This window comes from Gigantopelta aegis, chromosome 8, assembly GCF_016097555.1.
Source record: "Gigantopelta aegis isolate Gae_Host chromosome 8, Gae_host_genome, whole genome shotgun sequence".
Lineage (NCBI taxonomy): Eukaryota > Metazoa > Mollusca > Gastropoda > Neomphalida > Peltospiridae > Gigantopelta > Gigantopelta aegis.
In genome coordinates, this window is record NC_054706.1 from 25,933,124 (window position 1) to 25,958,428 (window position 25,305).

A 25,305-nucleotide genomic window follows, 5' to 3' on the forward strand; every position below is an offset into this window, starting at 1 on the left:
TCTCAAACAAGAATTATCAATTGATCCACCCCCTCCATTGCCCCAACCACATCTCTTCATGAGACAACCATGATTATTGCATACAATAGTTATCTAAAACCTAATATTGGATCAGGAAGTGGGTATGGTGGGTGTGACTGATCCCCATATTGGCCACTTTACCCCTCCCTACCAGACACCCATGGGTTAAGATAAAAAAAAGGAAAAAAATAATGATACAAAAAAAACCAACATAGAAAAAATAAATAAAGTTGTTTCTGTTCAGTGGTCATTTCAGCTTGAGTGATGTTCCAGTGAGAAGCTAGGATGTCGAAGTCTAAAAGCAGTACTAAGAAAGGTAAGAAGATACTCCCCACAAAAAATTAACAAACTTAAGTGTGGAGCTGGGCGGTATACCGTATATACTGCTCGGTATCGGTATTATGTCAATACCGATTTACTGTACGAAGCAAATTTTAAAATACCAAAATTTTCGTATTGGAAAAAAATATTATCCGCCATTTAGTAAAGCACTAACTAACAATATATCTGACAAATGCAACATAGCTGAAAAGAAGAAAGATGAGGGCCTTGTGTATAAAATTTAATTTTATTTAGATGAAATTAATGGGTGAGACTAACTTGGGCATGCATTTAAAGCAGAGTATACTGAAAATACCACTCAATATCAGTATCTGTATCGGTATTGTATCAGTATCGAATACTGTACCGATACCGAGGTAAATCACCTCATGTGAAAAAACCTTTAAATTTAAAATGTTTATTTTACCCTATCTGGAAACTTGCCAGTGGCTTTAACATTGTATAAGAAGGGAAAGAACTCCACTAACTTTGTATTACTTAATAATATACATTTTGTATCACAATTTTATATTCATTACCTTTATGGCATGTGTTTGCTTTATCTGCAGATGGTCCCAGCAAACCGACCTACAGTAAAGTCATGGAGACCAAGTTTGATGACATGCTGGATGGTGACCTTGAGAACCTTCCTCCATTACCACGGTCAATTGTCAAGATATTTGTCAGCTCAACGTTTTCAGGTACTTCACAAATCATTTTAATGGTCAAACTGAAATAAATATTTTCAAGATAACCTTCATATATGAAAGAAAGATATCTTTTGTTTTATTGACACCTCAGAACATTTTAAATTATGGTTTTGTGGTGTTTTATCATGGTTTTATTGACAGTTGGTAGAGAGAGATGAATGAATGAATGTTTAACGACACCCCAGCACGAAAAATACATCGGCTATTGGGTGTCAAAACTATGGTAATGCAAATAAATAAAGTGATGATCAACATCAATATAAAAATTCAAGACTTAAACAAAAGCAGTGTAAAGAACTGTGCAAAAACACAAATATCACAGAATTTTACGGATACTGAATTTTACTAAAAACTTAAATTTTGTGCTGTATTGGCCATTCTCAAAGAGAATGTTACACCCCTGCACCACGGTGAGGTTACAGCACACGCAGGGGAGAGAGAAGAAACCCGCTGCTGCTACATAGTCTGCTCCTACTGTTTGAAGCAAATGATCTATTATATGCACTTTTCATAGACAGGTGGGGTTGGACGTAGTACAGTGGTAAAGCATTCACATGATGTGCGGTCGGTCTGGGATCGAACCCCTTTGGTGCACCCATTGGGCTGTTTCTTGTTCCAGCCAGTGCTCCACAACTGGTGTAACAAAGGCTGTGGTATGTACTATCTTGTCTGTGGGATGGTGCATATAAAATATCCCTTGCTGCTAATCGAAAAGAGTAGCTCATGAAGTGGCGACAGCGGTTTACTCTCTCAGTACCTATGTGGTCCTTAACCATATGTCTGATGTCATATAACTGTAAATAAAATGTGTTGAGCACATCGTTAAATAAATATTTCCTTCCTTTTTTTCATAGACAGAAAAGTATATACCACAGCCTCTGATGTAATGGTTGTTAGTTGCTAGTTCAGATGAGAAAACAAAAGATGAGTCCATAGAGATCAATCTGGTGATCCATCACACCTTGGTGCCGAATGTAGCCCTGTGTTAGAGCACTCGCCTGATGTGTGGTCGGTGTAGGATCGATCCCCGTCGGTGGACCCATTAGGCTATTTCTCGTTTCAGCCAGTGCTCCACAGCTGGTGTAACAAAGCTAAGGCTATAGTATGTATCATATAAAAGATTCCTTGCTGCTAATTAATGGAAAAGAGTAACCCATGGAATGGCATAAGCAGATTTCCTCTCAATATCTCTCTGGTCCCTAACCTTATGTCTGACGCCATATAACCATAGTTAAAACTGTGTTATGTGTGTCGTTAAATAAAGCACCATAAGTGTATAAGACAAGGGGACGGGGGGTGGGGGGGTGGGGGTCAACTGCCTTACTAGTGCTGGAACAAAACATTAGCCAAAACTTATAGAGATATTTGGGCAAAAAGTGCTAATCTGAGACCTTTTTACCATGTATTTCCATCATTCTAACTTCATAATCCATGTGAAAATGCATAGTGATTGGATTTTAATGCAGATTCGGGCATTTTCGTTTAATTCCGGCAAAAGCCAACCTGGCCCCCTACTAAAGTGAGATCCTGTACAGCTACAAAATAGGAGCATAGAGTGTCGTTAAACATTCATTCGTTCCATTAATATCCTCCAGTGGTGTTGTTAAACAAAAACAACCATGATTATGGCAGATCTAGGATTTTGAGAATGACAGGAATATGTTTAATAAGTTAGGCGACTGAACTACAGCAGGTGTTTTAAAACCAGCAAAACCCACAAAGACAGAATACCAAGCACACTTGAGAACGGTACATTGTACAGTGTTCATCCTGCAAGGAAGGGCCATGTGTTGGTGTTGGGTGAGGGTAGATACATTTTTTTACTTGGCAGCTAAACCTAGTAAAGGGTGTATGTTTTTCAATATCTAAACTCAATTTGGATCCACCCTTGTTTGTGACAAATGGAATGTGTAATGTGATTTTCAAATGTAATTCTCAGTAATTGGTGGCTCAGTCTGAATAATAAGGTTGCATTGTTAGAAATGAAAATACACCTAGAAGTCCTGAGAAAAATGTTTGTTTAGAGTTTAAAGTTTGTTTTGCTTAATGACATTACTTGAGCATATTGATTTAATAAGCACCAGCTATTGGATGTCAAACATTAGTAGCAATGGATCTTTTATATGCATGATCCCACAGACAGGATAGCACATACCACAACCTTTGATATACCAGTTGTTTGTTCAGAGATACTTGCACATTGTTTATCACTGACTGTGTCAGATCATTGCCAGATGTGACACTTGTTCATCAGCATGGGCTAATCTTTTTAGTTAGCAGTATCAATCAAATCATTTATTTATATATGAATCATATAAACATGGCATGGTATACACTGGACAACATACATAATTAGAATATAAAATGGATCAGACACACAGTAATAGTAATGATGACAATGATTATATACGTGTAATAGTTATATGACATGTACATGTAAATGTGTGCAGTGTGTATATGTGTTTAGTCAAGTTTGTGTTGTAGTAGAGTGTCTGGTAAGTTCATTTTGCCTATGGTTGAACATTTCATAACAGAATTGCCCAACAGTTGGAGTTACTTGTTCTGGGCTGTCAAGAAGGAAAACACATTTTCCCAGTACAGACAGAAATATGAACTCAGAATATATTTGACCGACTTTATAATATAGTATTTTTCTTAAATGCATATTTATTGGATATATTGAGTTAAAAAATGAATCTCATCTTCTGGTTCTTTTTGGCACAGCCGGCATATACGGTCATTTCTATGGATATTCCTATAACGTCCTATCTCTATTTCCAGTCTGTGAGCACATAAACGTAGTTTTGTGAGAGCTTGTCTAAAATTGGTATTTTTTATATATTTCAAAATTTGCCATTTCATATTTGTTTTTAATATGTTTAAATATTTGCAGCTTTTCAGAGTTCTGTAGCTTAATTTTAAAGTGTTCATAATATCTGTCATCAAGGATTGGTTTTTTTACGTAGCTAGAGTTTGGTTTTGGGTGAATTTTAGCGTTAGTTAATAGACTTTTGTCAATGTTGTTACTATCAAGCATATCTTGTAAATAAGCATGCCAGCCTATGTTGTGTTGTGTTTGTAGCTCTTTGCTACAGGATACTGCATCATATAATATAGATCTTGATTCTTCTACATTTTCTAGGTACATAAAATATTTACAAATATTTGTATGTATGTTATTTATAAGTAAGGGTAATGTTAAATACTTGCATGCTCTTTTCGACACTTGGAGATCCAGTCTGAAAAGACTTTTTGCAATGTTTCAAATTTAAAATTCAAATGTTGGTGTTGTAACAACAGTAAAGTTTAAAAACAAAATTTAAAAAATTGGATAATTTCTGATATTATCATACATATTTAAAAAAAGTATTAGGTGGCAAAATCCATACGTTTGTTGGATTTACAAAGATTTTCTAAAATATTACCAGTAAATGTAATTATAATAAAATACTCTAATTATTAGAAAGACCCTTGACATCACTAAAAAAGGGAAGATTTTTCCTTGATAAAATCCAGAAAGTGATGTCATTATGGAAAATATGATATCATTGCATAAAATTATTTATGGAAAAGACAATAATTAACTTACATGTATTTTGAACTTGGCATGTTGTATTGTTTGTAATAATAAGAAATGTTTGTAATTTTTAGTGAATTTATCAAGGATTAACAGTAACAAATCGAGTATAAAATTGCTTCGCTATGCTACATGAATAAAAAAAAAGAAAAGAAATTGTGGTATAAATAATTACATATATAAATTAGGTATCTGAAATTTGTGAGATTGATCAGTTTGTTTACGCACCACTCATGCAAATTTAATATAGATAACCTATTTTTCATTTGCACATTAAATTTAGGGCATCATTTCCATGGACATAACGGGTTACACAAAATGAAAATGGGTTACCTGAATTAATTTTTGCTTATTAGCAGAGGCCTGTAAATTCTTAAAAAATGGACAAACAATTCTTTCTATATAAAATAAGAAATGTTAATAGACCTCTATCGCATTAATTTTGTGCATACGCGGGAAGAGTGATGTCCCTTGCCTAATTAGACAGAATCCAGGCTGAAAACAAATTGGGGGGCATGATCGACAGTTGTCATGAGCGTTGTGAGTAGCTTCGTAGGAGCTGTGAATCTCTAGCGACTAACGTACATATTTTGTATCAGAAAGTTTACATTGGAATGGTTTAAGACCAAATGCAGAGAAACATTAACCTAGACGGAGTCTCTAGAGCCACCTGTCAAGGATTTTAACAAAGCAAAATTAAAATAGTTATACAATAAAATGAACTTAATTGGAATGTATTTGCTACTTTTAACAATTAGAATTATAGTTATATTCACGCGGATTCCTAGTGATGTTTAATTCTCCACATATATCAGTATTTAAAATTTAATAAAAATATGCTCCCCTTTCCGCCTATAGAACCCCAACAAAATCCCTGCCTCAGATAGACCTTTAATGCAGATATATTTTCACCTTATCATTTCATTAAAAAACAGAAAGTCATATAACTACTAATCAATGCTACATGTCTTATCTACAAATTATTTATTTATTTATTTATTTATTTTATTTTATTTTATTTTATTTTATTTTATTTTATTTTATTTTATATTTTATTTTATTTATTTTATTTACATTTCACAATCATCTATATCAGACACATACAACTTCATTTGAAATATCTGGTATTTACAAAGTTAAAAAAAAAATTCTTTATTTATCTTATTTTTATTTATTTATTTATTTATTTTTTTATTTTTTTTCTTTCTTTTATTTACTCTTCACTATAATTTATATCGGACACATACAACTTTACTTGAAATATTTGGTATTTACGAAGTTTTAAATTTATTTTATTTTATTTTATTTTATTTTTACTTTTTATGTATTTCTTGTATTTACTTTTCACTATCATGTATATCAGACACATACGACTTCAAGTCTGCTGAGCATAATACATTATGTTTATTCCTAGTATATATATATATTTTATTTTATTTTATTTTATTTTATTTTTACTTTTTATGTTTTTCTTGTATTTACAATGTACTTTTCATGATCATGTATATGAGACACATACAACTTCAAGTCTGCCGAGCATAATACATTATTTTATTCCTATTCCTATATATATATATATATATATATATATTGACGATACCGAAACACACGAGGGTAATAATCTCTTTATCATATAATCTCAAACTTAATACAACATATTTTTGTAAACTGTATACCGGGTATACCAGTTAACGATCGATCGATATATCAAAATAAACTATCGCATGACGTTTTTTTGGTTTTTTGAACGTTGGACAACTTTCAAAGTAAAGTTGCAACTGACGTGTTTTTGTTTGACGACTTGTGATGCATACATCAATTCTGGTGTGTCACCTTAGTATGTTTGCTTAAATGTTAATAAACGTAGCGCCGATACCTTGATTAATTTACAGTTATCAAATTCTGAAAGTATGTGATTTGAAAAATATAAATTTTTAAATTAATTAATTAATTTATTTTATTGGCCTCACTCTTCTTTTTCTTTCACCATTTTAATTACTTCAGTTTAAATTCAGGCTTGTCCATCGTCCGAGGCATAATACTTCATATGATTGCTTCTAACATTCAAACGATGTACCATTTGACTTTGCATAATAAACCCTCTTGAGTTTATAATAAAGGAACCATCCTGAGTTTGTAGCCATATTATCAAGTTGTCGGCTAGTTTAATCTCTTATAAATAAACCGTACATGTTTCTTAGGTTACATATTCTTGCTTCAAATATAAATATCTGTATATGCAATACAGTTACATTTCTGGCAATTCTCATGTTGGAAGCAACCGAGAGGCCGGGGCGGAAGACTGTACCCCACTTTTAACTACTTTATATAAATCTGGTTTAAAACACACACACACACACACACACACACACACACACACACACACACACACACACACACACACACACACACACACGACTGTGTCCCTCCACTACAGATTGTGCCTCCCACCCCCAATATCGTTCCTATGGGCCTGATTCTAATATATAGTAGTTCAAATTCAATATGTATCATTTAATTTTTCTTCAAAATACTGAACAAAATTTTTTAATAATTTGCTAAAACAAAATCCCGACAAAAATCCAGAATGTACCGTAGTTATCTGTATGATGCTTTATAAATATTTAAATCACATTAAATACAATAAATATCTGCATACATACATACACGCGTGCACACACATACATTATCATTTCAGCCCATATCTGATATTTATTGTATATGAATCAGAACCGATGGCGTTAACAGTCTCCAATAAGTATTTGTTGGATGCTTACAGAAGTTTTGGGTTCCTATTGATACACTAATTAATAACAGAGCTAATTCACATTCCTATTGTGTGGCCTCCCATTGTCAGTGCCCCCCCCCCCCCCCCCCCCTATTTGTAGACAGGGCTATTTTTATGAGATCTCGCGTCAGCTCATGAATAGTGTCCACCACCAGTTGCCCCGCTACACGCACATGTGCAGTAAAAAGGTGAAAGAGGTCTATTTAAAACAAATATACATTTTTTTGCCCCAGATATGAATGTGGAACGTAATGCGCTGCTGAGTGAGGTGGTTCCCCAACTCAAGGAGTTTTGTGCTGGTCTGGACCTTGACTTCCAGCTCGTCGACCTGAGGTGGGGACTCACAGAGGACGTCCAGAATGACCACTCGGCCAAAAAACTCTGTCTTCTCGAAATAGAGAACTGTCAAAATGTGTCTCTCGGACCAAACTTCATCGTGAGTATCAGCTCTTGTTATGTTTGATTGTTAAACTAGTCTTCTAGAGGGGACTGGACTTAGCCCAGTGGTAAAGCTGTGGCTTGATGCGCAGTCGGTTTGGGATCGATTCCCACTGGTGGGCCCACACGTGCCTGCTTGTCCTTAACCATATGTCTGATGGCATGTAACCTTAATTAAAAACGTTGTTAAATAAAACATTTGCTTCCTTCCTTCCTAAATTAAAAATGTGTTGAGTGCGTGTATCATTAAATAAAACCTTCTTCCTTCCTTAAACTCTGTCATCCAAAAATGGTGAACTGCCAAAACATTTCCCTCAGTCCCAGTCTAAGGTGTTCATTCCATTTAGCACAGTGCTCTGTGCATCCATTTTTGTGTACTGACCCCCCAACTCCACCCTTTACTTTTACAAAATATATTGTCTCCCTCTGGACTTGAACTTTGACTAGACATATTCAAGAATGTGAAAAGAATAATTACTAGAAAAAAAAAAAATACATGTCAGTACACTGTCTTAAGACACTACGTTTTGATATTGGCCTTGTCCGTTTCAAAGTTTAAAGTTATTTTTGTTTACTGACACCACTAGAGCACATTGATTTATTAGTCATCGCTATTGGATGTCAAACATTTGGTAATTTTGATATATAGTGTTAGAGAGGAAACCTGCTAAATGTTTCCATTAGTAGCAAGGGATCTTTTTATATGCACCGTCGAACAGACAGGATAGCACATACCACAGCCTTTGATATACCATTTGTGGTGCACTGGCTGGAACGAGAAATAACCCAATGGGCCCACTGACGGGGATCGATCACAAACCGACTATGCATCAAGCGAGTGCTTTACCACTGGGCTATGTTCCGCCCCCCACCCCCCTATTCAAAGATGTACATAAAAGGTTCCTTGCTGCTAATCAATGGTGAGGGTATGTTTATTGGGTCAGGTCATATGTTTTAACATGCATATTCAAAACAAGCTGTTGTAGTGCATGCATGGTCATGGGTGCAGGTGTCAGCTCTCGCCGGCTCCTCCACCCAGGAAAGGGTAGGGTAGTTGGGTGGGGAAGAAGGGAAGCACAGGCAGGGCCACCAGAGTTGAAAGCAGACGGGGGTGGATTTTGGTGCTATTGAATTTGCAAATGTCCTGTGGGATTATAGCCAAATAGAAACTGTTGCCTAATTACTTGGAGGTAATTTGGATGCATAATTTGGAGCGGTTTGCCAAAATTGAAATGGAGCTAGATTTGTTTGGTTTGTTTGGTTTGTTTGATTGAATGCTAGCTTATTATGCAGGTCCACTGTCTAAACATATTGAGCTGAATTTATGAAGCCTATTTTTTTTTAAAGCAGGTGTTTATTTAAGTATTGTAAATGTATGAAGTTACATGTGTGTAATTCAGGCTTTGTAAATTCGGCCTGTTCTTTACTGTAAATCCTTGGCCTGTTTCTGCTGTTTGTAGCTTCGTCAAGTTAATGGCCGTGTTATAGTCGCCACTTCCTTTAAGCCTATAAGCACAATGGAGAGAACAACAGTAAAGGAGAAGGATTTTTTATTTCTCAGTGAGCTAACAGGTTGCCATGTGTTAAAATTCTGCATGACAAAAACAAAACAAAAGAGAAAAGAAGCCTGCCTTGAATAGAGGCCGGGTCTTAGAGCGTTGTGAAAAATATCGAAGGCTCCAAGCATAGACTTGTATTGAAGGATTTATGGTCATTGCCATAATATAGACAACTGCAACTTTAATAACGTCCTGAGGTTTCATCAAATATTCCTAGCTTATCATTTCTTACACACCTACCAGGGGCATGGTGTCACCCAGTGGTGAAGCGCTTGCTTGATGCACGGTCAGTCTAGGATCGATCCCCGTTGGTGGGCCCATTGAGTTATTTCTCATTCAAGGCAGGGAACCACGACTGGTATATCATAGGCTGTGGTTTATACTATCCTGTCTGTAGGATGGTGCATATAAAAGATCCCTTGCATCTAATGGAAAAATGTAGCAGGTTTCCTGTGTCAAAATGACCAAATGTTTGATCTCCAGTAGCCGATGATTAATAAATCAATGTACTCTAGTTAAACAAAATAAACTTTAACTTTACACACCTACTATAAATGATATATACTAGTACTTAAAATATGTGCTGGGGTGTCATTCCTTGATAGACACCCACTACAGTTATTATGGGCCGAATTTAAGAAGCCTGTTTTTTAAAAACGCAGGACCGTGTTTTAAGCATGGTAAATGTATGTAGTTACACACTTGTAAGACATAAACAGGCTTTGTAAATTCGGCACTGTATGTTTAGAGCGATATCTATCTCATTCAGTAGAATGCTCACCTGAGGTGCCTCGGTCAAAGGATCGAATCTCCATGGTGGACCCATTCTCTCATTGTTTTTTTCACTATCCCAATCAGTGTGCCATGATTGGTATATCAAAGGCAGTGGTATGTGCTGTCCTGCCTATGAGAAAGTGCATATAAAAATCCCAATCTGATTAAAATTAGCTCTACTGGTCTACCGGCTGACCGGCCTCAGTGGCGTCGTGGCAGGCCATCGGTCTATAAGCTGGTAGGTACTGGGTTCATATCCCAGTCGAGACATGGGATTTTTAATCCAGATACCGACTTCAAACCCTGAGTGAGTGCTCCGCAAGGCTCAGTGGGTAGGTGTAAACCACTTGCACCGACCAGTGATCCCTAACTGGTTCAACAAAGGCCATGGTTTGTGCTATCCTGCCTGTGGGAAGCGCAAATAAAAGATCCCTTGCTGCTAATCGGAAGAGTAGCCCATGTAGTGGCGACAGCGGGTTTCCTCTCAAAATCTGTGTGGTCCTTAACCATATGTCTGACGCCATATAACCGTAAATAAAATGTGTTGAGTGCATCGTTAAATAAAACACTTCTTTCTTTCTTTCCAATAGCTGATGATTAATTACTAGTAATCAGTGTACTCCTTGTCTTTGTTTTCCTTCTTGCCTTGACCCATGGTATACTGTGGCACAAACAATGTGTGGTAACGAGCACTTGCCTGTTTACAATATAATTTACAGAGCATCCTAAGTCACCGGTATGGAGGTCAAGCCTTGCCCAGTGGAATCGCTGTTCCAGAGTTTGAGAACTTGAGAGATGAAGCCAAACAGTTGAAATTAGATCATGTTCAGCTGCTAGACAAGTGGTACCTGGTAGATAAAAACTGTATTCCACACCAGTATGTTCTACAGGTGAGTTAGACAAGTGGTACCAGGTAGATAAAAACTGTATTCCACACCGGTCCTAAAGGTGGGTTAGACAAGTGGTACCTTGTAGATAAAAACTGTATTCCACACCAGTATGTCCTACGGGTGAGTTACACATGTGGTACCTGGTAGATAAAAACTGTATTCCACACCACTATATCCTAAAGGTGGGTTAGACAAGTGGTACCTGGTAGATAAAAACTGTATTCCACACCAGTATGTCCTACAGGTGAGTTACACATGTGGTATCTGGTAGATGAAAACTGTATTCCACACCAGTATGTCCTACAGGTGAGTTAGACATGTGGTACCAGGTAGATAAAAACTGTATTCCACACCGGTCCTAAAGGTGGGTTAGACAAGTGGTACCTGGTAGATAAAAACTGTATTCCACACCAGTATGTCCTACGGGTGAGTTACACATGTGGTACCTGGTAGATAAAAACTGTATTCCACACCACTATATCCTAAAGGTGGGTTAGACAAGTGGTACCTGGTAGATAAAAACTGTATTCCACACCAGTATGTTCTACAGGTGAGTTACACATGTGGTATCTGGTAGATGAAAACTGTATTCCACACCAGTATGTCCTACAGGTGAGTTAGACATGTGGTACCAGGTAGATAAAAACTGTATTCCACAACAGTATGTTCTACAGGTGAGTTACACATGTGGTACCAAGTAGATAAAAACTGTATTCCACACCACTATATCCTAAAGGTGGGTTAGACAAGTGGTACCAGTTAGATAAAAACTGTATTCCACACCAGTATGTCCTACGGGTGAGTTAGACATGTGGTACCTGGTAGACGAAAACTGTATTCCACAACAGTATGTTCTACAGGTGAGTTACACATGTGGTACCAGGTAAATAAAACCTGTATTCCACACCAGTATGTCCTAAAGGTGAGTTAGATAAGTGGTACCTGGTAGATAAAAACTGTATTCCACAACAGTATGTTCTACAGGTGAGTTACACATGTTGTACCAGGTAGATAAAACCTGTATTCCACACCAGTATGTCCTACAGGTGAGTTAGACATGTGGTACCTGGTGGACGAAAACTGTATTCCACACCAGTATGTCCTAAATATGAGTTAGACATGTGGTACCTGGTAGATAAAAACTGTATTCCACACCAGTATGTTCTACAGGTGAGTTAGACAAGTGGTACCTGGTAGATAAAAACTATATTCCACACCAGTATAATGTCCTAAAGGTGAGTTAGACATGTGGTACTAGGTAGATAAAAATTGTATTCCACACCAGTATGTCTTAAAGGTGAGTTAGACAAGTGGTACCTGGTAGATAAAAACTGTATTCCACACCAGTATGTTCTACAGGTGAGTTAGACAAGTGGTACCAGGTAGATAAAAACTGTATTCCACACCGGTCCTAAAGGTGGGTTAGACAAGTGGTACCTTGTAGATAAAAACTGTATTCCACACCAGTATGTCCTACGGGTGAGTTACACATGTGGTACCTGGTAGATAAAAACTGTATTCCACACCACTATATCCTAAAGGTGGGTTAGACAAGTGGTACCTGGTAGATAAAAACTGTATTCCACACCAGTATGTCCTACAGGTGAGTTACACATGTGGTATCTGGTAGATGAAAACTGTATTCCACACCAGTATGTCCTACAGGTGAGTTAGACATGTGGTACCAGGTAGATAAAAACTGTATTCCACACCGGTCCTAAAGGTGGGTTAGACAAGTGGTACCTGGTAGATAAAAACTGTATTCCACACCAGTATGTCCTACGGGTGAGTTACACATGTGGTACCTGGTAGATAAAAACTGTATTCCACACCACTATATCCTAAAGGTGGGTTAGACAAGTGGTACCTGGTAGATAAAAACTGTATTCCACACCAGTATGTTCTACAGGTGAGTTACACATGTGGTATCTGGTAGATGAAAACTGTATTCCACACCAGTATGTCCTACAGGTGAGTTAGACATGTGGTACCAGGTAGATAAAAACTGTATTCCACAACAGTATGTTCTACAGGTGAGTTACACATGTGGTACCAAGTAGATAAAAACTGTATTCCACACCACTATATCCTAAAGGTGGGTTAGACAAGTGGTACCAGTTAGATAAAAACTGTATTCCACACCAGTATGTCCTACGGGTGAGTTAGACATGTGGTACCTGGTAGACGAAAACTGTATTCCACAACAGTATGTTCTACAGGTGAGTTACACATGTGGTACCAGGTAAATAAAACCTGTATTCCACACCAGTATGTCCTAAAGGTGAGTTAGATAAGTGGTACCTGGTAGATAAAAACTGTATTCCACAACAGTATGTTCTACAGGTGAGTTACACATGTTGTACCAGGTAGATAAAACCTGTATTCCACACCAGTATGTCCTACAGGTGAGTTAGACATGTGGTACCTGGTGGACGAAAACTGTATTCCACACCAGTATGTCCTAAATATGAGTTAGACATGTGGTACCTGGTAGATAAAAACTGTATTCCACACCAGTATGTTCTACAGGTGAGTTAGACAAGTGGTACCTGGTAGATAAAAACTATATTCCACACCAGTATAATGTCCTAAAGGTGAGTTAGACATGTGGTACTAGGTAGATAAAAATTGTATTCCACACCAGTATGTCTTAAAGGTGAGTTAGACAAGTGGTACCTGGTAGATAAAAACTGTATTCCACACCAGTATGTTCTACAGGTGAGTTACACATGTGATACCAGGTAGATAAAAACTGTATTCCACAACAGTATGTTCTACAGGTGAGTTAGACGTGGTACCTGCTAGATAAAAAAATGTATTCCACACCAGTATGTCCTTCAGGTGAGTTAGACAAGTGGTACCTGGTAGATAAAAACTGTATTCCATACCAGTATTATGTCTTACAGGTGAGTTAGACAAGTGGTACCTGGTAGATAAAAACTGTATTCCATACCAGTATGTTCTACAGGTGAATTAGACAAGTGGTACCTGGTAGATAAAAACTGTATCCCACACCAGTATATCCTACAGGTGAGTTAGACATGTGGTACCTGCTAAATTAAAACTGTGTTCCATACCAGTATATCCTACAGGTGAGTTGTTTCTAAAGGTCAGTGTAAATACTGCTGTCATCTTACTTTCTTGCCGTATTTTTCATCCTTACTGGAGTATAACTTTAACATTACATGCTTTGGCTTTAAACCTACTATAAACCAGACTAATATTGTGGCATGTGGTTTTTTGTGTGAATAGGCAACTTAGTGCTTGTTCGAGACCTTTGCCGGCATTGGTACCTGCAATGAAAATTATTTTGGGCACAAACAATGCAAATTTATATGCACACATTTGTTTTTTCTGGTTTACAGTATATTAAATTGACCGTCAAGTAAAGTGATAACTTATTAAGATGCCTGCCTCCTTCCCTCCCCGTACTATAAGGTTATGTTATGTCTCTCCTAGGTATAAACTCTTAGCATTATCAGGGGTCATACCGTCTTTTTTTCAACTTATTTTCGTGCTTATATCCAATTATGTTTCAAGTATGCTGTCCTGGGCACATACCTCAGCTATCTGGGTTGTCTGTCTAAGACAGTGGTTACAGGGTTGTAAATTAACATGAAAACCAGGGTCGCCCTTCTCAAATTCAACTAGCCCTCTGATTATCACATTGGAATTTAACTGCACAGCCAAAATTTTTTTTGTTGAATAATGACCATGTGCTCACTGTATATAGTCCGTTTGCGTTCAAGAAAACCGATGAATTGGCATGTAACTTCATAATAAATTAAGTTAAAATTCACAAAAAACATATAATTAAGTTTTAAACCCATGCCAACTCACATAAAAAAAAATTGAAAAAGAAATCTAGTATAAATAAACATGTTTTTTTTTACAAAGTACCATTAAATTATACATATTAAATCTCATTTTTAATACAGGGTAAAATATAATGCAGTACAAAGAGACTAAAGGTAGAACTGCACGTGCTTTAGTAAACTAGTCTGGGAGTGGTAGTCCTCTTTCTGGCGATGCAAGAAGAATGGAATAAACTTTGTGGCGATGCAAGAGGGGTGAATCCCCAGCAAATGATTTCCTTGTGGCTGTCCCCCTATAAACGAGGCACTAGAAAGAGATCCATGGAATCATCCACTGTTTTGCAAAATGCCCATTCGACTGCTTTGTGCAGAGATACGGCCCTGATCATGTATTACGGTTGTGCCATTCAGATTACCTTGGATATTCCATCAATGGCCTTAAAACATGTATCAGAAAAAATAGTTAACCTATGCAGTTTGATGGTAATTTGTAAATAATTTTTGTTTTAATTTACTCTGCACTTTTACCCCAAATAAAACGTTATTTGAGTTTAAAACTTAATAAATTAATATGTTTTATATTAATTTTATCTTTATTAATTATGTTGGTGCTGTCAAAATATAGAACATGTTCTATGTCTTCTGCTGCCAGATCTGTAGTGTGTTTTGTCATATTCAATTCTGTATCGGCGTGTTTCTTTTTTAACTAGTACCAAACTCGCCAGACCCCAAAATCGATGGTTGCCCAATGGACTACCTTTGTAAAATTCTTAGTCGCCCGGGCGACCGCTAATTTTCAACCCTGTGGTTAGTTGTTAGTAGTTAGTGAGAGAGAAGATGTTGTAGGGGTCTTAAACCTACCCATTGAGTCATTAAAACTTGCTCTGGATGGGAGCCGGTACCGGTCGGTGAACCCAGTACCTACCAGCAGTATGTCCATTGGCTTAACCATGACACCACTGAGGCCGGTAACCTTTAACAATGACGCGATTTTAAAGTAATAACCAGACTGCCATATTATGCAACTATGATTTCAGCCAATCAGAAGACATTTTAAGCATTTTGGAGACCAGTCTAGTGGCTGTGATCAGAAGCGATCACAGGACACTGCTGATTGGAGGAAAACTCAGACCGCCTTACAGAGTGTGCTGTGCCAGGCTGCGGAGTCACTCCACACTGCTAACAAGATGTCAGCAGCTGAGAAACACAAGTACTTTCAGTCTGGTGTGTTTTTTGTTTTAATCCTTTCTTTCCTTTCATTGGAGATAGCTCTATAATACAAGACCAGCCTCGGTGGTGCAGTGGTTAAGCCATCGGACTACAGGCTGGTAAGTACAGGGTTCACAGCCCGGTACCAGCTCCAACCCAGAGCAAGTTCTTACGGGCTCAGTGAGTAGGTGTAATGCCACTACACCCTCTTCTCTCTCACTAACCACTAACCAACTAACAACTAACCCACTGTCCTGGACAGACAGCTCAGATAGCTGAGGTGTGTGCCCAGGACAGCGTGCTTGAACCGTAATTGGATATAAGCATGGAAATAAGTTGAAATGAAATGTAATACAAGCTACAGCACCCACTCATAGAAGTGATGCCATTCAAAATATTTCTTGAAATATTTCCCATTTCATGACTGATTTATGAAATGGCAGTGAATGTTCCGCTATTAGAAAGACCATTGTATGTGCTGTCATGTCTGTGGAGAAGATATTTTTCACTTCTGATAACGAAAGAGTCGAAAATTGATTGTAAAACAGGATAGGGTTCAAGAATATCACCTCTCCATCAGACCCTGCATTAATTGTGGATAACGTTTATTTACTTTGTATTTTAGGCAGCAGGATCTACATATAGCTCAGTCAGTAGAGCGTTGACATGATGTGATTGTGTCGAGGGCTCGAATTCCCTCAGTAGACCTATTGAAATTCTCTGATTGTTGTATCCCACACCAACCAGTGACCCACAACTGATATTCAAAGATCCTGCTATATGCTATCCTGTCAATAGGAAAGTACATTTAAAATATCCCTTACTGCTAATTGAAAAATGTTGTGGGTTTCCTGACTGTGTGTCATAGTGACCAAAATGTTTGATGTGCAATAGCCGATGATTAACAAATCAATATGCTCTAGTGGTGTTATTTTGTTGTGTTTCAGTAACTGAGAGTGAGATTGAGAAGGCTGTTTTCTGTGTAAAGAATCCCAAGAGCCATGTGTTGTTCTATCACCGGAGACTGCAGGGCCTTTCTGGTGCTGCCTTGACTGAGGAGAAAGCCAACAAGTACATTGCAGTACTAAACACAAATGGACAGGTATTGGTTCTATTATCAGAATAGTTAATATGTATATCATCCTATCTATCTATCTCTCTATCTCTTTGTCTTTCTGTGTCTTTCTTTTTTTTCTTCTGTCTTTTTTTCCATTTATGTCTTAAATCGGGGGTTTTTCTCCATTTAATTCTAAAGTCACTGTTAACCCTTTATATTATAAAACACTTATATTCATTCATATATCCAAACAATCTCATGGCTTTGTTAGAATGTCTTTTGAATTCTGTCTTTTCCTGACATATGATGTAATATAGTAATATTACATTTAGTAATATACTGTAATAGACAGTGCCCCATAAATATGGAAAAGATATTTAATAGTAATATTTTATTGCTATTTTTCAGATGACCATTGACCAGAAATTAGCAGACTTCATTGAAAACTGTTTGAAAAGAGCCAAAAAGATATTAGGTGATGACAACTACCAGACGTTGACAACTGACTGGAAATCAGGAGGAATCGACCCTAAGAATTATCCCGAGCACACTCTGTACATTCAACAGCTGGTCCAGACCGTTGTATCTCAAGTAACATCTCTCATAAATAAAGCTAGGTCGGACAAGAAGGCACGTATCCGAGAGAGCGAATATTACAGCACGTTTGATGAAATATTGCACCACTTGAGGTTTTGCAATTTAAAATGTAAGAGGTTTTGTGGACAGACTGAAATTCTGAAGCACGCGAAAGATTTCATTCTGAACACTGGGGTTAGGAAACCGCTGATAATCCATGCAGATTCTGGGGCTGGCAAGACTTCAGTAATGGCAATGATAATGAAGAATCTCTCCTCGTGGATTAAGGGTGAGTTTGTCAGTGTGATCCGATTCCTTGGTACATCACCGGGGTCTGTGAACATTCACAATGTCCTGTTTGGTGTCTGTGGCCAGTTGGCCGATTGCAGTGATCTGATCATGGAGCCAGTGGGCTACAAGAATATGGAGAGCCTGGTGAACTATCTGCCGAGATTTCTTCGACAAGTTGCCAGCACTCTGAAGAAACCAGTCATTATTCTACTAGACTCCATTGACCAGCTGTCCTCGGACAATGATGCCTATTCCATGTGGTGGATGCCAACTACTCTTCCTGCAAATGTAAAACTTATCATTTCGACCCTGCCAACCGAAAACGGTATCCTTGCTAACATCAAGAAAAAATTGCCAGCTACAAATAATGCTTCTTTCATAGAAATCCCTCCTCTGCCTCAGTCTACAGGTAAGGAGATCATTGAAGTATTTCTGAAGACAAAGAAACGTACAGTAACCAAACAACAAATGGATCTGTTGCTGACAACCTTTGCCAAGTGTGCTAACCCACTGTACCTGAAACTGTTACTGGATGAAGCAGTGCAGTGGGGTTCCTATTCACCAGTCGAAGATCTGATGCAAACTCTGGCCCCATCAGTCAGGGCAGCAATAAATATTTTGTTTGATAGGCTGGAGAAGAAGTTTGGTCAGGTTCTCATCAAGGGAGCACTTGGCTACATCACCATTGGTCTGAATGGCATTTCTGAGATTGAGCTAGAAGATGCTCTGTCTTGTGATGACACGGTGTTGGATGATGTGTATGCATTCCACGATCCTCCAATACCAGAAATCGTGAGAGTTCCATCTGTTCTATGGGCTCGAATTAGGTACGATATTGGCGAGTACCTAGTTGAAAGGCTATCAGAAGGAAAGATCACTCTTTTCTGGTATCACAGACAGTTCGTTGAAACAGCAAGAGATCGTTACGCCCATGGCAAGAGTAAACTGTCCTTACACAAGACCATGTTTGAAATCTACCTGGCAGAGTCCGGAGTTAAAAAGGATATTTCCCTCTCCAAGAGAAAGAAAGTAATACCTGACGCAGACAGACAGGTCACCTCTCAGCCACTTTCCACTGAAAACCTGAGGAAGCTGAAATGTCTAACCTACCATTTGATACAGGCATCCACTTCCATTGACAGCAACACTGCAAAGAAGCATGTTTTCTGCAACCTCAGATTTCTTTGCACCAAAATATCTGCTTTATCAGCAAATGCTGTAGTCAAAGATATGGAAGAATATTTGGAAAACATGCCCGATGAAGAGATATCTGTGGTAAAAACCTTTTTACAGCACAACAAAAATAATCTGAAAAACCGTCTTACTTTGGCAAGCAATTTGTTAGGATACATCAATCCCAGATCTGACCAGAAATACCTCGTGGATTTGCTGCAGAGTGCAAAATCATTTCTGCAGAGCCAGAATAGATCCATTCTGATTCCAACATTTGCATGTCTTGCATCTGTTCCTAGAGTACACAAACCTGCTACTATCAAGGGATTTTCATCTGTTGTGTCAACAGCAGACAATAAGTTTCTACTGCACAGTGCAGCAGTGGATGCACTGGACAGAGATGGTCATCAGAAACTTGCAAATGGTGCACAGAAAACCGAAAAGTTTGCATTATATGACTTGGAAACTCGCACCATTCAATGGAAGTCTTCTGAATTCAGCCCTTTTCTTACCTTGTTGTTTGACCTGCAGTTGAGTAAGGACTCTGTCGACGATATCTACAGAACTCTACTAGAAGGATCACTGTTATCTCACGCTGTTAATGCTGCCAAGACATGTGCATGTGTTCTCTTCAATGATGGAAACCTGTTCCTGCTGAAAGTTAACTCGGAGAGGTCTAAAGGATTTCAGTGCCTGTCACACATCATAAAAAGTTCTGACTACACTGTATCTGATATCCACTGTATTGGTGATGACAACAGCATCACGGTGATAGCAGTTTGTCAGCAAAGCATCGAGCAAGAAAGTAACGGTCATGTTCTGATTTGGAAGTCACAGCCAGACGCAACATTTCACAAAAGATCCTCTGCCGATCGTAGTGTACTGTCGCAGTACACAATCAAAGGCATTTTTTCCATTTTTGAAACTGAGCCCCAGATTCCTGTGGCAAAACTGGCCCTGGAAGAAAAAATTAACAAAGGGATGTCCTTTCAGTGTGGACAAAACATGTTTGTCTGTGTGGGTGCTGGTGGTACCATAGAAGTGATTGATACTGATGTTTGTGAGGTACTGAGATCGTGGTACGTTGAAAGGATTCAGAATGTATGCAGTTTCGCCTCGGGGACATTGATACTGGTGCTTGGGGATGGGAAAATTACATTATTTGACATTACTGACGAATCTGTTCTTCAAACAATATTAGTGACACATGAGATCACTGCTATTGACGTTTTGTGGGAACAAAAGATTGCTCTTGCAGGCGACGCCAATGGCATTATTTCATCATTCAATTTGAACACTGGACAAGTGATGTCATCTTTTCCTGCATCCTCTTTTAATGTGACCAACATCCATGTCGTTGACAACTATGTTGCAATTACCTCTCATATGCACATAATAAGCATACTAACAGAGGAATTTATTCTTGACACATCAGGAATGAAATCGGGAAAGGGCATGAATGATAGAAGCATTGTCTATGATTTCTGCCTTGCACCAAATGGTCATGAGATTATCACATCCACCTATGGATCGTTGAAAGTTTGTTCATTTGGTGGAACCTGCACCAGAGATATCCCATCTGATGGAAGGCTCAACAAACTGTACACCGGAATCAATGGGATGGTGTTAGGACTTGATTCAATGACTGGATGCCTGAGTTTATTCAACACTAACACAGGAGAGACCATTCTGAGTGATGCTTTACCATCAGACATCATTGCCCTGACACTGACCGATGACAAGACCACTGCTTATGCAGTCTCCAGCACAACTACTCAAGTTCTTTACCGGATAGACTTAAAAGCCTTAAAGGTCAGTAAATTGTTTGCTTTTCAAAAACAGATCAACTCCGAAAGTCTGTCCGTCACCCTGTCCGCATCCAACCGATACCTTGTGATACAGGCACGTTGCACGGAAAAAGACTACGAGGCTGTGATAGCGCTGTGGAAGAAAGGAGGAAGATACCCAGAGCAGCCCCATCCTCACAAGTACGTGGCCGTCGATCTCACACAGAGTTCAGGATCTCTGTTCAACTGCTTCAGGCCTCTGACAAAGATCCCCCATCTAGGCATCACGTGTGCACCGTACCGCGGTAACGTCGTTATGATGACGGTAAAACGGTACGTCATTTTCTGGGACATTCCGACGGGGAAGTGTGACCAGTGGATGTCGAAGAGCAAGAAGCTGGTGATGTTGTACCGACCCGACTGGACGGGAGGCGACAGATGCACCGGGGTGAACACCTGCTTGTCTCAGTCCAGGGACAAGACGTTCATTGCTGTTGGGTCTGAAGATGGCTACCTCTTCATTTACAATTCAGAAAGTGGATTGCCAGTGGGTATGAAGGCACCATCAACAAAGCATCCTTCAATGGTAAGTACATAGAGGATATTTCACGTTTTTTTGTCAAATGTGATTTATATCTCATCGACTGGAGTTCGCAATCATATCTCACGAGTCGAACTTGCGCGATGAGTGTGATATGATTGCAAACTTAACTCGATGAGATATAAATCATATTTGACAAAAAACTTTTGGCAATTTACCTTTATTTTTAAAATGCCAGCAGAAAAGTAGTTCCTGCTTTTTTACAGTGGAGATAACTCTACAGTGACGATAACACATTTTAGAGTGAAATAGTGATATTTTCACAATAAAATGTGTTATCGTCACTAAGTGACTGATAACACTTTTATTTCACTGATATTTTAAGATATTTCACTAAATGTTATATAATAAAATGTATTTAACTTTCACGAAGTGTACAAAGCATACTTCTTTTTCTGCCCTCTCTCACCTACTGACAGTACACATAAAAAGGGATATTATCCACATTTGTGTTTCAAAAGCATATGCTGACATTTGAAAATATTTGAATATCTCGAGTTGAATGCTCTAGTTTGCCTCTGTGTCCTCAGCATGGAGTGGAAGCAGGGCTCGAAAATAATAATTTGTTAACCAATGGCAGTTTTGAATGGTTTTCAACCAGTAACTTTTGCAACAACTAAACACAAAATTAAAAACAAAAAACAATCCAAAAATTATCCCTTTAACTGATGGCAGTGATTCCTATCCAGTGGCAATAAACTACCATCGGTAACCCTGCAGCAATTGTTGGTGCTGTCATTACGTTCAATCTCTAACATGATCTGTAACACCCCAGATGACGGGGAGTCAGTAATGAAGCCACTGATGGTACTTTACTGGCCCACCAGTAGCCTAATAGCTAACTGAAAACAATAAAAGAAACCTCTCAATATTTTCTTGGTATTGACCTCTTTTATTCTAGGTAACACAAGTTTCTGTGTCTGCCAACAACAGATCTGTTGCATCAGCTTGTCACAGCGGGATCCTCAAGTTGTGGGAGGCCAAAACAGCTGCTGAAGTGTTCTCTATTCAGCTGGACTCCAACATCAGGACGATGGAGTTCACACCAGATTCTCAACACCTGGTTGTCTGCACCGCTGCGCCAGACTCCAGACTAATGGTTTTTTCTGTACACTTCGGTGAAGTCGACTCCTAAGTCTAAACGTCTGAGAGATATTTCACTGCACTGCTTTGTCCGACTCCAAACTAGTGATGTTTTCTGTACACTTCGATGGAGTTGACTTCTAAGCCCTAAATCTAAACCTCTAAGAGATATTTCTATTTCACTGCACTGCCATGTCAAGAGTCCAGACTAATGTGTTATTTTCTGTACACTTCGATGGAGGCGACTCCTAAGTCTAAACCTCTAAGAGATATTTGTATTTCACTGCACTGCTGTGTCAGACTCAAGACTAGTGATGTTTCCTGTACACTTCGATTGGGTATACTCCTAAGTCTATACCTCTAAGAGATATAAAGTGTATTTCACTGCACTGCTATGTCAAGAGTCCATACTTGTGATGTGTTCTGTACACGTTGATGGAGTCGACTCCTATGTCTCTACCTCTAAGAGATACTTGTAATTCACTGCACCACTGTGTCTGACACCAGACTATATTTGTTTCTGTACCCTTCAATGGATCAACTCTTAAATGTAAATCTCTAAGAAATATTTGTATTTCCCTGTTCATCGCGGGATCCTCATTTAGTAGCAAGAGGAGCCCGTGGTCATGTTTGTCTGGGACTTGAACAATCATAAATGGTGCAGTTAATCCTTTTGATTATAGAATACCAAATATCAGCATGAACGAAATCTGGATTTTTTATATATATATTTTTTTTTTGGGGGGGGGGGGGGCACAACATCTACTTTGGGATCACAGCCTCAAGTGTGGTGGTGGTGGTGGCACAAGCCATATTTTTGTACCTTTATTTATATAGAGTAGGACATAAAAACGTACAGTCTCGTCCTCGAGTGGGGTGTCACAGGCCCTCCTGGTCCCTCGGTTCCTACGGGCCTGATACAGTAATCTTACCATACAACATGCCACTGTTATTCCATTGATACTATATCTTATTGTTTTAATATACTAATATTATCCTATGAACATGTCGCTATGCCATGTTATCTAGTTTACACGTCACATCCCATACTATACCGGACTGATACAAATAGCACCATACATATATACTAACGGAAAACATTCCAGTGCATATATTGTTATTTGTTAACAGTAATGAATTTGAATATCGCCATTTTGACTGTCATGTGATCACTGCTAGCTTGAAATGGCCAGTTGTCGCCTCGTGCGACGTAAAAAAAACCCCAAACGCTTTGCAAACATACAATTTAAATCACATGCGACAAAGTTGTGAAGGACCGGATCCATGAATTTCTTTCTTGCGTGTGGTAGGGTGTGTGGTGGTGGTGGAGAACTAAGAAAACAAAAAACAAACAGGGCACATAGCCTCGACAATGAAGAATTAAAAAAAAACCCACACCTACAAAACGAAGCACTTTAATATATTTAGGTGGGACATGTCCCCTCAAAGCTGTGCATATGTAACTCGAGACCACGCAGTGACGTAAAATCAATGTCTCACAGCAGATGACCCACTAAAGGCGGATTCGCATGGATTCCTCTTTATCAAATACAAGCGTCAACAAGCTTCTCCTTTCCGTATTAAACCGCCTCTACAAAGGTGCACCAAGGACTGCGTCCTCCTAGATACAGTAAACAGTTTTGAAAGCTATTTTGCAAACATTTTCAGCTGTTAGTGTTTGTTAACAATAAATATTGTTAATTTATTTTTTGATTCATATCTACATAGCTTTAATTCATTAAATGAATAAATTTAGAATTTTTTTTGCGGAGGAGGGATCTTTATGCCATTTAATAGGTCAACCACCGTGCGACCTTGACTTTGTCCATTACGTCGATATGCCAATATGCCGAGGGTAAGATAAATGTCTTTTTTTTGTAATAATTGTTTATACACACACACACACACACACACATATATACACATATACATATACATATACATATATACACATATACATATACATATACATATATACACATATACATGTACATGTATATAATGAGAATATATCTGTATTCTTATTGGTCTAAAACCAGTCACATGACCGTCCGTAAATGGTGGTATTCCCCCTGAGACGGTCTCACCGGTCCATCAAAAGTGATATTGCCCTGGGAGATTTAACCAATGAAAATGAAGATGAGACAAAATTCTATCCAATTAATGAGTAGGTAACGTAATGCAACGTTATTATTGACGTCACGGTCAATAATTGAATGTACGAGTCTTATGGATGACATTATGTAATAAAACAATTGTTGACCGCATTTCGGGCAATATCATGTTTTATGGACCGAAGAAATATATACTTGTGAAAAAAAGTTCCTGTGCATCAAATAAAATAGTCTCAAACGAACTGTAAAGTTTGTAAACGGTTGAAATTTGTGCAAATCATCCCGTAATATTTACCAACCTTGTATTCAAAAACGTTAAATATATACCTTGTTCAAAACATGCACAGAAACCTTTTTCCGTAAGTATAATGTTGTTTAATTTAAATGTATTTTTTATATCGATTATACACATTGCTTTTGTAAAATATATATAGTTTACAACAGTAAATCTCAGGGAAAATTACTATTGTCTGTTTTGTCTTATAATGGTGCACATTAAATAAATGATTTTTAAAAAATTA

The 25,305-nt window shown here is 38.1% G+C and overlaps 1 protein-coding gene across 1 annotated transcript; it reads left to right on the forward strand.

Annotated features, from left to right (window-relative positions):
* The first annotated feature begins 904 nt into the window (after positions 1–904).
* LOC121380241 lies at positions 905–25,305 on the forward strand. The gene is made up of 7 exons (XM_041509068.1): positions 905–1,043; positions 7,651–7,853; positions 10,908–11,078; positions 15,931–16,117; positions 17,050–17,204; positions 17,568–21,572; positions 22,489–25,305. The coding sequence occupies exons 1-7, from the start codon at positions 944–946 to the stop codon at positions 22,720–22,722; spliced, it is 5,055 nt and encodes a 1,684-aa protein (XP_041365002.1). The 5' UTR covers positions 905–943; the 3' UTR covers positions 22,723–25,305.